The sequence below is a fragment of the Emys orbicularis genome, chromosome 1, assembly GCF_028017835.1.
Source record: "Emys orbicularis isolate rEmyOrb1 chromosome 1, rEmyOrb1.hap1, whole genome shotgun sequence".
Taxonomy (NCBI): Eukaryota; Metazoa; Chordata; order Testudines; family Emydidae; genus Emys; species Emys orbicularis.
Window position 1 is genome coordinate 208,390,983 of NC_088683.1, and position 14,559 is coordinate 208,405,541.

Below are 14,559 nucleotides of genomic sequence, written 5' to 3' on the forward strand. Positions count from 1 at the left end.
GTAAACAGGCATATATATGAAAAATATGTAATCTGTAAAATGTATCTAGATACAGAAGTTTTAGTCCCCTCTTAGGCAGTTTAACTAAGTGAGAACTACAATTTTTCTTTTATCAGATATTAAAGAAAGGAGCTAACTACAATATCTTTTAAAACACACAAAAAACCCAAACAAACCAAAAAAACCCTTACCATATGACAAAACTTGTAAACTTGTAACTGAAGGAAGGGAAAGAGAAACATTTCAAAAATTCTGTTTTCCAGGCTACTGGTAACTAGCAAATCAGACCATGAACTAATAAAAATCTAAGTAGGATTAAACGTGATCTACACAACATATATTGCTCCTAACTTTGCTTTTGATATGGTTGCTAGTATACTTGTCTACAAAAGTACTGTAGATAAGGGTATAGAGTCCCCAAAATAAAACTGTTGCATTAGCACTTATAGCTTCTCATATAGTGGGGGAAATAGAAGTAACAGTAAGACCTTTTAAATACTTTGTTTGCAAATGGGAACAAAGTAAACCTAGAAAAAAAGGGGTTTTAGCATAATATATGCACATACTTAAATATTCTAGGATACAGATTTGCATAATCATCAATTATTATGGCTAACATCAAAGGTAAATGTCTACCTACACTGATTTAGCAGTTATTACAGCAGGTTGTATTAATCGGCATTTAATTTCCTTTTCCAGAAACAAACCGGTTTCCAAATTATAACAGGAACCAAATCAGGGTCTCTCGGCTTCCACTTTCAGCCTGTCTAGAAACCCAAGTTGAGATCTGCATTGCTACTATTGTTTCTTATTACAGAAGCACAAACCACAGTGGTACGTTACCTCTTTACAGTGGTCCAGTCATCTACCTAGAAACCAAGAAGTCATGTTGGCTAGAAGTTAAAAGTAAGCTAGATTTAATATTCTAAACTTAAAAAAAGGTGAGCCTCCCCAGTCACACCACTTCTACAGTCCAACCCACCTTCTCTACCCCCATCCCTCCCAAAAATAAAAATCTTATCACTAGGAGTGGTAGATTCAAACCTTCTGCAAATCAGGATTGAATGCAGAGTGACAACTTGGATTGGAGTGGGGGGGGAAAACATGTTGTCATCATACAATCAACACTATTTATGCATAGGAGTAGGCTGGTGTGGACAAGAGGATCCTTCTTGCTTAAAGGCTTTTAAAAAAAATAAAGTGTTTTGGAAAAATAAAAGCCAAGTTTTGTCTGCTTATTCTGGAACCACTGCATTTGTGAATATCATTTTATGCATGTCACAATCTTTGTTTACATCTTCTAGTATTGTTTTGTAAACCGCTGATCAATTGATGAGCAAGTATCATTTAGAGAGCTTTAGGTTTTATACACATGGCTCCATGGAAGTGCCATTCAGCTTGTTCTTGCTTTTGTTCTTAGAAAGAATTTTCTTGTGAAGGATGCGTGTTAGTGTTGCTCCCTTCCTTCGGGTTTCATCAGATGTTGGCTGCTGCAGGTAAACAAGGTCATTGTGTGACTGGCTCATTCCTGGATCCTTCTGATGATGCCGCCGACGGAAAAACAGCTTTGCACTTTTTTTCAAAATTCCACCTGCAGAGGTGAACGAGATGGAGAATTTAGATACAAATATGCTTTCCCCGATGGATCACCATTTTATTTTGTTTTAACATTCTATTAAAAAAATCATTTTTAGTGTGCTTCCAATTTTAAATTATGCCCTCTGAAATACTTAATGTGAAAGACAAGTTAGGAAACCAAGAATGTTCTGTACTGGAGCAAGAATATTATGAACGTTCTCTAGGTTAGATAACATCAATGCTCTATCAAAGTTCTGTTTTGTAACTAGTCACAATAACTTAAGTTTGCCTGTACACGATATGTGCTGTCAACTAGATGCTCACATGACAGAATGCATCTACACTGTATGCTACTGTATTTCCAGCAACATGCACATACATCCTCCCTCCGCCCCAAAATGGAACAATTTTGGGAAAGTCTAGGCTCTTAAGTTAGTGAAAGAGCAAGTGTGTGTATATATATTCTTTCACCTCCCCTCAACTCCATGGAAATAGCGCTTTTCATTCTAACCTAATCACTCAAATTCATGAGGACCTACAGCAACTATAGATCTCTATCTATGCACAGACACTTACAGGTAACACTGGTCTACAATTTTTGAGAAGTCATCTGCTTCAGAGATAAAATGTGCTATTTATTATGTATTTTGATGTGCTGAATTCAAATATGACCATTAAAACAACTGATTGGCTACTGTTTCTAAGATATTTAAGTTGTTACATTTTATGTCTATGTATATTGAGTAGAGTTTTAATCATAAATTGTAAACCTAGGTCTTTTCATGTGTTTATGGTTGCTTTACATGATAATATTTCACCTGTCCTGTTTATGTAACACTTTAAAAATCAGCAAAAGGGTTATATAAATAAAATTTATTATGAAACAAAAGGCAAAAAACTATTATGTACATAGTTTAGTCCTATTCAGTGTCTACTCGGCGCTTCTTGGCTTGTCTCTTGTATTCATTCAATGGAGCATCTCTTGTCACTGTCCAGCAATAGTCTGCAAGCATTGATGGGCTCCATTTGCCCTGATAGCGTTTCTCCATTGTTGCAATGTCCTGGTGAAATTGCTCGCCGTGCTCGTCGCTCAATGCTCCGCAGTTCGGTGGAAAAAAATCTAGATGAGAGTGCAAAAAATGTATCTTTAGTGACATGTTGCAACCAAGGCTTTTGTATGCCTTGAGGAGGTTTTCCACCAACAACCTGTAGTTGGCTGCCTTGTTGTTTCCGAGAAAATTTATTGCCACTAACTGGAAGGCTTTCCATGCCGTCTTTTCCTTGCCACGCAGTGCATGGTCAAATGCATCATCTCGAAGAAGTTCACGAATCTGAGGACCAACAAAGACACCTTCCTTTATCTTAGCTTCACTTAACCTTGGAAATTTTCCACGGAGGTACTTGAAAGCTGCTTGTGTTTTGTCAATGGCCTTGACAAAGTTCATCATCAGACCCAGCTTGATGTGTAAGGGTGGTAACAAAATCTTCCTTGATTCAACAAGTGGTGGATGCTGAACACTTTTCCTCCCAGGCTCCAATGACTGTCGGAGTGGCCAATCTTTCTTGATGTAGTGGGAATCTCTTGCACGACTATCCCATTTGCAGAGAAAACAGCAGTACTTTGTGTATCCAGTCTGCAGACCAAGCAAGAGAGCAACAACCTTCAAATCGCCACAAAGCTGCCACTGATGTTGGTCATAGTTTATGCACCTCAAAAGTTGTTTCATGTTGTCATAGGTTTCCTTCATATGGACTGCATGACCAACTGGAATTGATGGCAAAACATTGCCATTATGCAGTAAAACAGCTTTAAGACTCGTCTTCGATGAATCAATGAACAGTCTCCGCTCATCTGGATCGTGAACGATGTTGAGGGCTGCCATCACACCATGGATGTTGTTGCAGGCTACAAGATCACCTTCCATGAAGAAGAATGGGACAAGATCCTTTTGACGGTCACGGAACATGGAAACCCTAACATCACCTGCCAGGAGATTCCACTGCTGTAGTCTGGAGCCCAACAGCTCTGCCTTACTCTTGGGTAGTTCCAAATCCCTGACAAGGTCATTCAGTTCACCTTGTGTTATGAGGTGTGGTTCAGAGGAGGAGGATGGGAGAAAATGTGGGTCCTGTGACATTGATGGTTCAGGACCAGAAGTTTCATCCTCTTCCTCGTCTGACTCAAGTGAGAATGATTCTGGTGCATCAGGAACCGGCAGTCCTTCTCCGTGGGGTACTGGGCGTATAGCTGATGGAATGTTTGGATAATGCACAGTCCACTTTTTCTTCTTTGACACACCTTTCCCAACTGGAGGCACCATGCAGAAGTAACAATTGCTGGTATGATCTGTTGGCTCTCTCCAAATCATTGGCACTGCAAAAGGCATAGATTTCCTTTCCCTGTTCAACCACTGGCGAAGATTTGTTGCACAAGTGTCGCAGCATATGTGTGGGGCCCACCTCTTGTCCTGATCTCCAATTTTGCAGCCAAAATGAAGGTGATAGGCTTTCTTAACCATAGTGGTTATACTGCGCTTTTGTGATGCAAAAGTCACTTCACCACGAACATAGCAGAAGCTATCTGCACTGTTCACACAAGTACGCGGCATCTCTGCTCACTTTGGCTAAACAGAAATGTGTCCCTTTGCAAAATCAAACACGGACAAATAAGAGAGCACGACACTGTATGATTTCTAGAGCTGATATAGGGCAATTTGTTCAGCAGAGAGATGTAAACTTCGTTATGATTGCATCATCCATGACTTCTAGGAATAACATAATGCAATTCAGATCATGTATGACGCAATACCAGCTTCAGATTGCATCATTCATTCTTTTGCCTAAAAAGCAAGTACTGTCCAAACCCAGTCATAGATTTATTCATAGATCCAGTCAAAGATGTATTTTAGTCATTTCTGGTTTAAATTGAGATCCCTTCCCTTTATAACTCACTTATCCTCCGCCATTCCCAAGTCAAGGGTTGTATATACTGACCAATAGCATATCTTGAAAACTAGAGCCAATCAACAATTTTAAGCATCATTTTCGTTCTCAGTGACCCAGAATTAGTAAAGTTTGACTACATTTATTTCAGAAGCATTTTGGCTGTAGAGCAGTGGAAAAGCCAAGGAAGAAAATATTATCTACAACAAAAGCAATGTAGGCATTCACTGTTATTGTTAAGAGGAGCACTAAAGAGAATGTGTTTTCCTTCAGTCCTCGAAAAAAGAGCATGGTTGAAAAGGACAGAGATGCTATTACAGAACAAGGTACAGATGAGAATTGTTTATATTGGAGATCCTTTGAATTCTCCAGCTTTTCAGGGCCAATCCACGAGTATTGTAGACTTCCCTTCCATTTGCTTAGTTTCAGTTGCTCTCTTAAAGCCCATGATACATGCATAGCATTCATTGTGGGCTGCAACATTCCAGGATCTTTGAGTTCTCACATCTCATTCAGGCTGATTTAATCCTTCCAATACACTAGGAAATACAGCATGTGGTATGGGGGAAGAGATATGAAATGAATGGGATGACATGTTCAGAAATACACACACACTCTACCCTCCTCCCCCCAGATATCTAGTGCACAGATTGCTGCTGAAATAGCAAGGAAGCTGGGGGGGGGGGAGGAGAGGAGGGAGAGAGAGTATACAGCTAGTTTATGCACAAGATGAAGTTGGCATTTAAATTCCAAGTTCAGGATCCCCATTGGCATCTGTAAATGCTAACTTATTCAGAGCACTACATTCCATGTGCCTGTACAAGTCAGTGTGTGTATTATAGGTGGAGCTGGTACCTACAGTTAAGTTGCCTAACACTTGCCATTATAAAGGTCCTTTTGTCAGATGCTTATAACTTTGCCTAACTTTAGCTGACTGGGCATGGAAAGTGGCTAAATTTCTTCATTTTTAAAATTTCAGCAGAAAGGATTCAGCTGTTTCAGAAAACGAGGCTAGGGAAACATACATTGTTTTTCCCATGATAAAAACATTCTTGCAAGTGTTTCATTGAGACGCTCTAGTGCCTTTGCATTTGGCAGGGAGCCTGCTGCCAAGGATGTGCCATTTGCTGTTTCCATGAGGGGGAAAAAAAAAGCCCAAATCTGGACTAGTAATAAATCTTTGAAAAAGTCTCACTTTGCACATGCTCAGAACAGACTTGTTAGAATTTAGCCGCCAAACTCTTCAAAATCCCTCTCCAGTTTGTCGTCAAGCAGGGTTGTTAAAATGAACAGACATAAGTAGTTACGTAATAAATTAATACTCCAATTACATGAAAAATACTTTTAATAATACAGTCCTGATTAATGCATGAAAAGGCAACCGTGTCATGTGTTATGCGGTCATGCCAACTACAGCCTGTCTCCCCTCAATAAACTTGCATCTCCCCTCAAACTTGCATATGTAACACAAATCATCAGTAATCTTTACTTTCTGTAAGAAAATGGATTGCTTTTGGGAGCCAGCAGTCCCCCACTTCTAAGAATTCTCTCTTCTGTAAGTGATCCTGTTTTGTGTGTGCACATAGCCTCAACTGTGAGGCTGAAGCATGCAATTAGTCAGTGTCTGATACAAAACCCTGAAGTTAAGAGGAGAGGTCAGCCTACATTGGTATTAAAAGGAAGGTCTAGCAATACAGATTTAAAATGACAAACTTGGTTTTGTGCACAGTGGGGTGGTGGCATTTTCATCTCCTCCTCTAGAGGGTTCATGCAGATTGGAAATTGGCAGTTAAAGTGAAGAACTTGGGGGGGAGTGCAGCTTAGGACCCCAAACAGTGAGCATCAAGTACTCATTATCTTCCTCTCTGGAGCTCAAACTAGTACAAGAGAACAAAATGTGGTCTCCATTACTAACTTGCCAGTGCTGTACAGTCACAATAGCTTGTATCCACACCACTATCTAATCTAACGAGTCTAGCTAGGTTCTTTTATTGGCACCCATCACCATCTTGATGCCATTCGCTTTGCTTTGCTGTCATTACCTATGAATACATAAACCAAGGCAGACAGGGAACTTTTTACATTATACTGTCCTGGAAGTAGGATATGGCTACCATTATTGTCAATGGAGTCTCCTGTCAAATGCATCATATTAAGACATACCCTAATGAAATTCAGTGCAATATCCTTACAGTTAATACCAGATTAGTTGTCCTGTACAACAACATTGTTCCCCACTCCCACTCAAATTGATTATTGAAGAATTGTATTTAGTACATTTTTTGTTTAATTAATGAGTTTCATATCCCATGTCTCCATACTATTCGTGGCTTCGGACTAAAGCCCCTCCTTCTCCCAGTTTTCTCTATTCCACAAAAGTAGCTTTCATCCAGGAAGTGCAATATAGTTATTTAATACATGCCTCTGCTTTCACTCTGGTACTGCTTATACTTTAATGTTCAATCTATACTTCTGGAAGCAGGAGTATCTTTCTTTCAGGAGGTGCTGCTGGTGAAACAGCCAGGTTAGCTGGGCAGTAGGATGGAAGGACAAGTGACTGGAAACAGGTGAAAGCAAATACAAAATCAACTTGTATTCTCATGCAATCCTTTTGTTATTTCTGGCAAGAGAAAGGGAGTGGGGCACGTAGAATCCTTAGCAAGCACTCTGAAGGAGTTCAAGTCACGTTCGAGTCTTAATTGTTTTGCTTGGCTCCATAAAGGCAAACAAACGTGCACTACGTATGTAATGAATAGTACGGTTTTTGAAACGATATTGCAATATTTTAAATATAAAGATATTATAGCTCAAATAATTGGGGATTGTTAGGAAAGAGTGTTAGAAAGCCATAAACAATTTGTAAAACACACACAGTATTCATGTATGGGTATGTAATCATCTGTAGTTTGTACGTGCATGTCTTTGGTAGGCTCCTACAGGGATGAATGCCATAGAAATACAGCGAGATGTCAGTAAAATTGCAGTAATTATCCAAGTTTCCCCAATCTGTTATCTTCTCCCCCACTCCCCCAAATCAATTATTTGTAAGGGTAACACACTTACAATTAGAATGACTTGCTACTACAGACTAAGCTACTAAGAACTCTCTACATAAACAAAGGTATTGCGGAGAGAAGGAAAAAACCCAACCCTGACACAGGGAAGAGAATAACAGGTGAGAAAACAAACGAAAGTTTTGCTTCACTTTTGCAATAAGTGTCTCACAGTAAAGCTACATTTTCTTTAATAAAAGTAAAACAAAAATAACTTACTGTGTAGGCAATTAATTCAGGTTGGCATAGTAGTCCTCTTAAGTTTACAAAAGGCATGAGTAAGAAAGATGAAGTCAGAAAGGTAATAAGAGGTAAAAAGCAACACAGGCAAGAGCAAAAATAATAATGAAAGACAGTACAAATTGTGAACCATTAACATTGTACTTGAAGGATTTTTTTTGGTTAAGTAGAACATTTGGCAAACGCTTCCCCTGCAAAACGAATGCAGATGTGAGTTTTTAAACAACAAACATCTTGTACTAGCATAACTTAGTGGGGGGCGGATGAGGGAAAGAGGAAATATTCCTGTCTTACTTCACAAAAGCCATGATGCTGTCAGAGAACACAACATACAAGATCCCCACAGTTAGACTGTGAATTTCTTTTTTCTGACAGGCTTTTTGTGGAGTGTGACACAAACATCCTCACAATATGTAAGAATGTGACACCTGATTTTTTTTGCACTCGTGTATTGCATCATGAACTCAGAATGTTTCTACTGAAGAGTTAGGAGATGGTGAACACAATTATTTTAAAAATAGAAAAGAGAGTAGCATTTAAGTCTGAGCAGTCAGATTCTACAGAGAAAGAAAAGGAGTATGTTTTTATTGTAACTGCATTTTTAACAACAACCCCACCCAAACAGCTACTCAAATGTAAGTCTTTGTTTTCCGAAGGTAAATTTTGAAATGAGTCCAGAGGCTTAGTGACAGTGTATCCTGGAATCACATATTTCCTAATATTCAGGTCTCAAAATATGAGAGAGTTAAGCACAGGCAAAACCCACCCTCTATAAAAGCACTTCTTAATGGCCAGCTTATGGACACATTTGCCAAACTGCTCATTTACCTTGACAGCTTCAGGTAAGGTGCTAACAATAAGTGACTGCCAGGAAAGACAAGATGGGAAAATCATGACAGAATGGGAGAAACCTCAGCACGTAAAGATCCACGTTATATTTTACAGCAGAGATTATGAATTTAAAGCATGAGAGATAAAAATTTTGTGGTGGGGTTTTCAGTACTATTCCTGAAGGCCATAAAAAAAAAGTCAGAAAAGGTCTTGAGGGGGGATGGCATACATAAGAACTTTGGCAGCTACTGGACAGTGGCCCTTAGACTTGCCTCTCTCCTACACTAGTAACAGGCAAGTGGGTGAGTGGAGTCCATTGAACAGAATGTCCCCAGCTCACCTCCCAGCTGGTTTCTTTCAGGTTCAAAATCCCACCAGCCACAGAACAGAAGCAGTGAGACTCAAATTCGTCTCCAAAGTTAGTATGAGGACAGGGAAAGAAAAATCTAATGAGCCACAAGGCACAAGACGTGCCCAGGTCATTTGCAGCCTGCAGACACACTCAGGCAAGTATCAGTTATGATAACAAAACAATTTGTCCCTCATTTAAAGAAAACAATCACATCCTGTGTGTCACTCTCTTTTGTAAAGATCTGTATTATTGAAAAAGGCAAGAGGGGAGAGGGACAAACTGTTCAATGGGTAGTTTAATATGCACAAAGAGTAAAAAGTTTATCAGGGACACAAATATCCTTTTGTGGGGAGGGTCAGGGGGAGGGGACAGAGGGAGGTTGTGCACAGAGGGGATGGTGGAGGGGATTGTGGATTTGTACTGTTTTCTCTCTTTATTTGGGCCCTCACTACTCTTGATCTTAATTTACCAGAAAGAATTTGCATCAGTGAATTTGCAGTTTGGTCACTGATCTCCTCAGAGAAGCCAGATGACTGAATGGATTTGGAGCAATTTACCCTCTCTCTCCTGGAACAAGTCTTTCCATATCGTGATGGAGAGGCACAGTGCGGGGAAGCCTGTACTGTATTTTTGTGGTTAACTAGAGGATTTCATTCTTCAGGGTTATGAGTCAGGCACTTTTTACCAGCACCAAATCCACTTGGAAGTTTAAGAAGGTAAGAACAGAAAAGAATCACCCGATAGTGCTGCTTGACAAAGACACTGAAGTTCAGCTATAGAAATCAGTACTTTGATACAATACTAGGCAAGTGTCAAGAGAGCTCATATACCTTTAGATTTTTTCACACTCCCAGATTCCGAGACACTTAATGAACTCCCGGACATCTCTTCACAGTCCTGGTCTGAGTGCGCATTGCTGGTCCATTGTTGGCTGCTGTTATCCAAGTCCCACGCATTATGGCTATTTTCCTCTGGGTCAGTGGCAGGTAGCATTTGTGAAGCAGCTAGTGGTAGTTTTTTATTGGGGACTTCTGTGGTAGAATCCCCCACCATGGAAGGGGCTTCCTCTTTACATGAGTCATCCATGGCTGCTGCATAGTCCATCATCAGTGCAGCTTCACTGTCCTGAGATAAGGAGGTCTGCCACAGAGAGAGAGAGAGGGGGGGGAAAAAAAGACACTATTTGCTGGACAAACCAATCTCCACCCCAAGGGTTTATTAATTTTTTGCACCCTGTTTGCATTGCCCAGATACTGCCAAAATTCCACAGTATCACATATTCTCTTTGCTCCTTTTCTAAGCAGAGCACAGAGCTAAATTAACTTTGGTTTTAACAAAAGGATTAGGGCTTGGTTTAAAAAAAGATCCACTGACCAGTAGTGATTACTGCAGTGGAAGACTTTCCTTTGCAAGTAAGCATCTGTGTGGAAGGAACTAAAAAGGTATCAACTTCCAGAAAAATCTAAGCTTTGGTTAAAAAAAAAAAAAAAGAAAAGGTTTTAAGACCTTATGGTGGCAAAGGAACCTTTATGAAAGTCTGCTGCATTCAAGTCTATGTAGTGCCTCGTTCCCATTTTGCAGACAGTTTCAATGCTGCTGCTCCCAGCTTTCACAGCACAGTGCAGACAGACAAGGGTTATGTTAGCTTGCACTGCTTCTCCTCAGAACCCTGCAAGTAGCTGTGAAAAGTGACAAAAAACGGCAGTAAATTTCACTGCACGGCAGCTTGGAAAAATGAGAAGCAGCAGAGGCCTTGGAGCTCTTCAGTAGGGAGAATGAACAAGATGGGGGCTGGGGGAGAGCAGCCAGAAGGCTATATGAGGATAGGGAACATAAAGAGACAAAAGCTTCTTCTCTTTTCCAGCAGCTGGAGAGAGTGGTGGGACATTTAAAAAAAAAAAAAAAAAAAATCAACTACCTCTTTTACAGGGAGCTTAGTCTGAAAGATGAAGCCCCCATGCCCAGTCTAGGGACTGTAGCCCGGTAGCAATTCCAACACCATCTCCTTGCCTCGCAACTGGAATTCTCACCAGGCTGTTGAGCCTGGACATGTCCTCCCCAACCCTAACCACAGCCCCATCTCCCAAGATAACGGCCTCTATCTAATAAAGTTAGTCGTCTAGCTAAATTGTGTCTGATTAACTCTCTGCTTTTAGGCTTAACTTGCAACACTTAATTTCTGAAGCAACAAGGATATAAACCCCAGCTTCTGCAAAAACTGTCAAATGGAAGAGAGCAGAGTGCGTGTTCAAGTATCATACTCAGCAAAGCGAAGAGTCTCTTCAGTGTCGGGCATTAAATACAAGTGTGACTTTGAACTCTACCTTGGACACCCCTGATATGATAATGGTGCTTTTCTTTCTTGGAGATTTCAGCTTCTGCTTTGCAGACTCACTTAACTGTCGAATGGCTGCTTCAGCAACTGGATCAGTGCCATTCAACACCAGCAGCTCTGAAAAGAAAGGAAAGTGCTTTAAGATAAAAAGTAGGCAAGGGTTTAAGTGCAGAGCAAAGCATAAGAGCAGGAAAAGGAAGACAGCTTGAATTTTAAACACAAAAATAGAGAGATCTACAGAAATCATGTAACTAAAACACCACATAACCAAACGTAAGCCAAATGATCATTTTACTATTAGTTTCCATTCCATTCCCAAATCCTTCCTTTGTATCCTGGAATAGGTATGTCATTCACTCTTCCAAGACTGTACATGAAGCTTCAGAGTCTCTCTGGACACAGAATAGAAGAATTGTCAGACTGGAAGGGACCTTGATCGGTCATCTAGTGCTGTCCCCTGAACTCATGGCAGGACTAAATCTTATCTAGCTCAGTGGTCCCCAAACTTTTCAGTTGCACCCTGCCTTACCCCCGTCCGCGCCTCCCCCCGCCCCCTCTTGAGCCAGAGACAGGGCGCGGACGGGGTAAGGGAGCCGAGGCTGGGGGTAGGTTTGGGGCCAGGAACGGAGCCACGGCCAGGGGCTGAGGCTGGGGCCAGGAGTGGAAGCCACGGTCAGGCTGCAGTCGGGGGCCAAGACTGGAGCGGGGACGGAGCTGGGGCCAGGAGCAGAGCCACAGTCAAGAACCGGGGCCACGGCTGGGGGCAGGGCTGGAGCGGAGCTGGGGATGGATCAGGGCTGGGTGGCGCTCCATCACCACCCCTTGTGAGCTAGCCTGGGTCCCGCCCCCTCAGAAGGTTCCTCCATGCTCCCCTGTGGGGGGAGCACCCCACAGTTTGAGGACCCCTGATCTAGACTTTCCCTGACAGGTGTTTGCCTAACCTGGTCTTAAAAACCTCTTTGGGCAATTTATTCCAGTGCTTAACCACTCTGACAGTTTGGAAGTTTTTTCTAATGTCCAACCTAAACCGCCCTTGCTGCAATTTAAGCCTATTGCTTCTTGTCCTATCCTCAGTGGTTAAGGAGAACAATTTTTCTCCCTCCTTCTTGTAACAACTGTTTATGTACTTGAAAACGGTTATGTCCCCCCTCAATCTTCTCTTTTCCAGACTAAACAAACCCAATTTTTTCCAATCTTCCCTCATAGATCATATTTTCTAGACCTTTAATCATTTTTGTTGCTCTTCTCTGGACTTTCTCCAATTCGTCCACATCTTTCCTGAAATGTGGTGCCCAGAACTGGACACAGGACTCCAGCTGAGGCCTAATTAGCGTGGAATAGAGCGGAAGAATTGCTTCTCGTGTTTTGCTTACAACACTCCTGCTAATACATCCCAGAATGATGTTTGCTTTTTTTGCAACAACATTCACTCATATTTAGCTTGTGATCCACTATGACCCCTAGATCATATTCTGCAGTACTGCTTCCTAGGCAGTCATTTCCCATTTTGTATGTGTGCAACTGACTGTTCCTTCCAAAGTGGAGTACTTTGCATTTGTCCTTATTGAATTTCATCCTATTTACTTCAGACCATTTCTCCAGTTTGTCCAGATAAATTTGAATGTTAATCCTATCCTCCAAAACACTTGCAACCATTCCCGTCTTGATATCATCCGTAAACTTTATAGAAGTGTACTCTCTCTGACATTATCGAAATCATTGATGAAGATACTGAACAGAACTGGCCCAGAACTGATCCCTGCGGGCAATGTTCCCTCTAATTTTTTCCATCCATGTGCGGAATGAATTTTGTTATGTGCACCAATATCGAGGTAATGTGCGGCACCAGTAGAAACAAAAAAAATCTAGATATAATATATATATTTTTTAAAGTTACCATAGGGATAATTACTCCAGCCAGGACAGGTTAGGCATTTTAGAACTCACTACTGACTGAAAGAATTAAATTTAAGCATGAGAGAGAAATAAAATAAAATGCACAGACCAGTCAAAAAACTAAAAGAATAAAATTACAGAGAATATATGTACAATTCAGGAAATACCAAGAAGTAACAACAACACAAATATGTGTTGTAGATGAGTGTGAAAGAGAGTGTGTGTGTGTGTGTGTGTGTGTGTGTGTGTGTGAGTGAGTGAGTGAGTGAGAGAGAGAGAGAGAGAGAGACCATGCGCTGTCTTTTTAAGGCACTCGCCAGAAGGCTCAGACCACAGCAGCTGCCAGCAGCTCTCCTGCTCCTGAGCCCTGTCCCCTCTCCCCTGCTCTGTGAAGATGGCGTACATGGGTGGGGGAGGCAGACACCCTGACATCAGTGCCTCTCCTCCTCCCTCCCTTCCCCTCCCCCATTCTGCACAAGCAGGAGGGTGCCAGGAGCAACTGGCCAGGGGCTCCAAGGCAGAGGGCAGGAGCAATGCGGTTGCAGAACAGCAGGGGGAGGGGCATCTGAACACATGCTGCCGTGCGCGGCTCTGCTAATCAAGTGTGTGGCACCTGATTCACTCCTGGGCCACCACGTGACCGCGCAGCTTAGAGTGAACACAGCCTGCAGGATCCCACTCGATATGCCCTTCAATCTTGACTGTGAACCAATGATAACTACTGTCTGGGAATGGTTTTCCAACCAGTTATGCACCCACCTTATAATAGCTCCATCTAGGTTGTATTTCCCTGGATTGTTTATGAGAAGGTAATGTGAGACAGTATCAAAAGCCTTACTAAAGTCAATATATACCACGTCTACTGCTTCCCCTCGTTCCACAAGACTTGTTACCCTGTCAAAGAAATCTATCAAGTTGGTTGAAATGTTATAAATGAAGTAAACAAATAGGCCTTAAAGAAGCCTAAGCCAAAACAAAAACAAAAATATTTAAAGTAATCTGCATGAACTCCAGTCACTGCACTGATGTACAACAGCTTACCTATCATGGATCTTTGTCCTTGGGCCAGCAGATCTTCATCGTCCAGCAAACCCTCCAACTGTTTCAGGAACTGTGTGAATTGGCTCCAGAGAGTGTGCTATGTACTCTAATCTCTACCCCAAAGGAGCAGTAAATTCCATAGCATGTGCCATTTAAAGATGACATAATGAGTCTCTACCATTATTAATTTCTATGATACTATAGTTCCAAGAAGGGAGTGATGTTCACTGTGACACAAGGAGTGAAGGACACAAGGACAGTGGATAAAGGAATTTTTTTTTTTTTTAATA

The 14,559-nt window shown here is 41.4% G+C and overlaps 1 protein-coding gene across 1 annotated transcript in view; it reads right to left on the bottom strand.

Moving 5' to 3' along the window:
* Positions 1 to 878: 878 nt before the first annotated feature.
* C2CD2 (C2 calcium dependent domain containing 2) overlaps positions 879 to 14,559 on the bottom strand; it is a 46,336-nt gene continuing 32,655 nt past the window's right edge. Inside the window, exons 12-14 of the mRNA XM_065417489.1 lie at positions 11,322 to 11,449; positions 9,828 to 10,137; positions 879 to 1,591 (exon numbers count right to left, since the gene is read on the bottom strand). Of these exons, the coding sequence (XP_065273561.1) occupies positions 1,365 to 1,591; positions 9,828 to 10,137; positions 11,322 to 11,449 (665 nt within the window). The 3' untranslated portion in view covers positions 879 to 1,364. The remainder of the gene's footprint in view (positions 1,592 to 9,827; positions 10,138 to 11,321; positions 11,450 to 14,559) is intronic.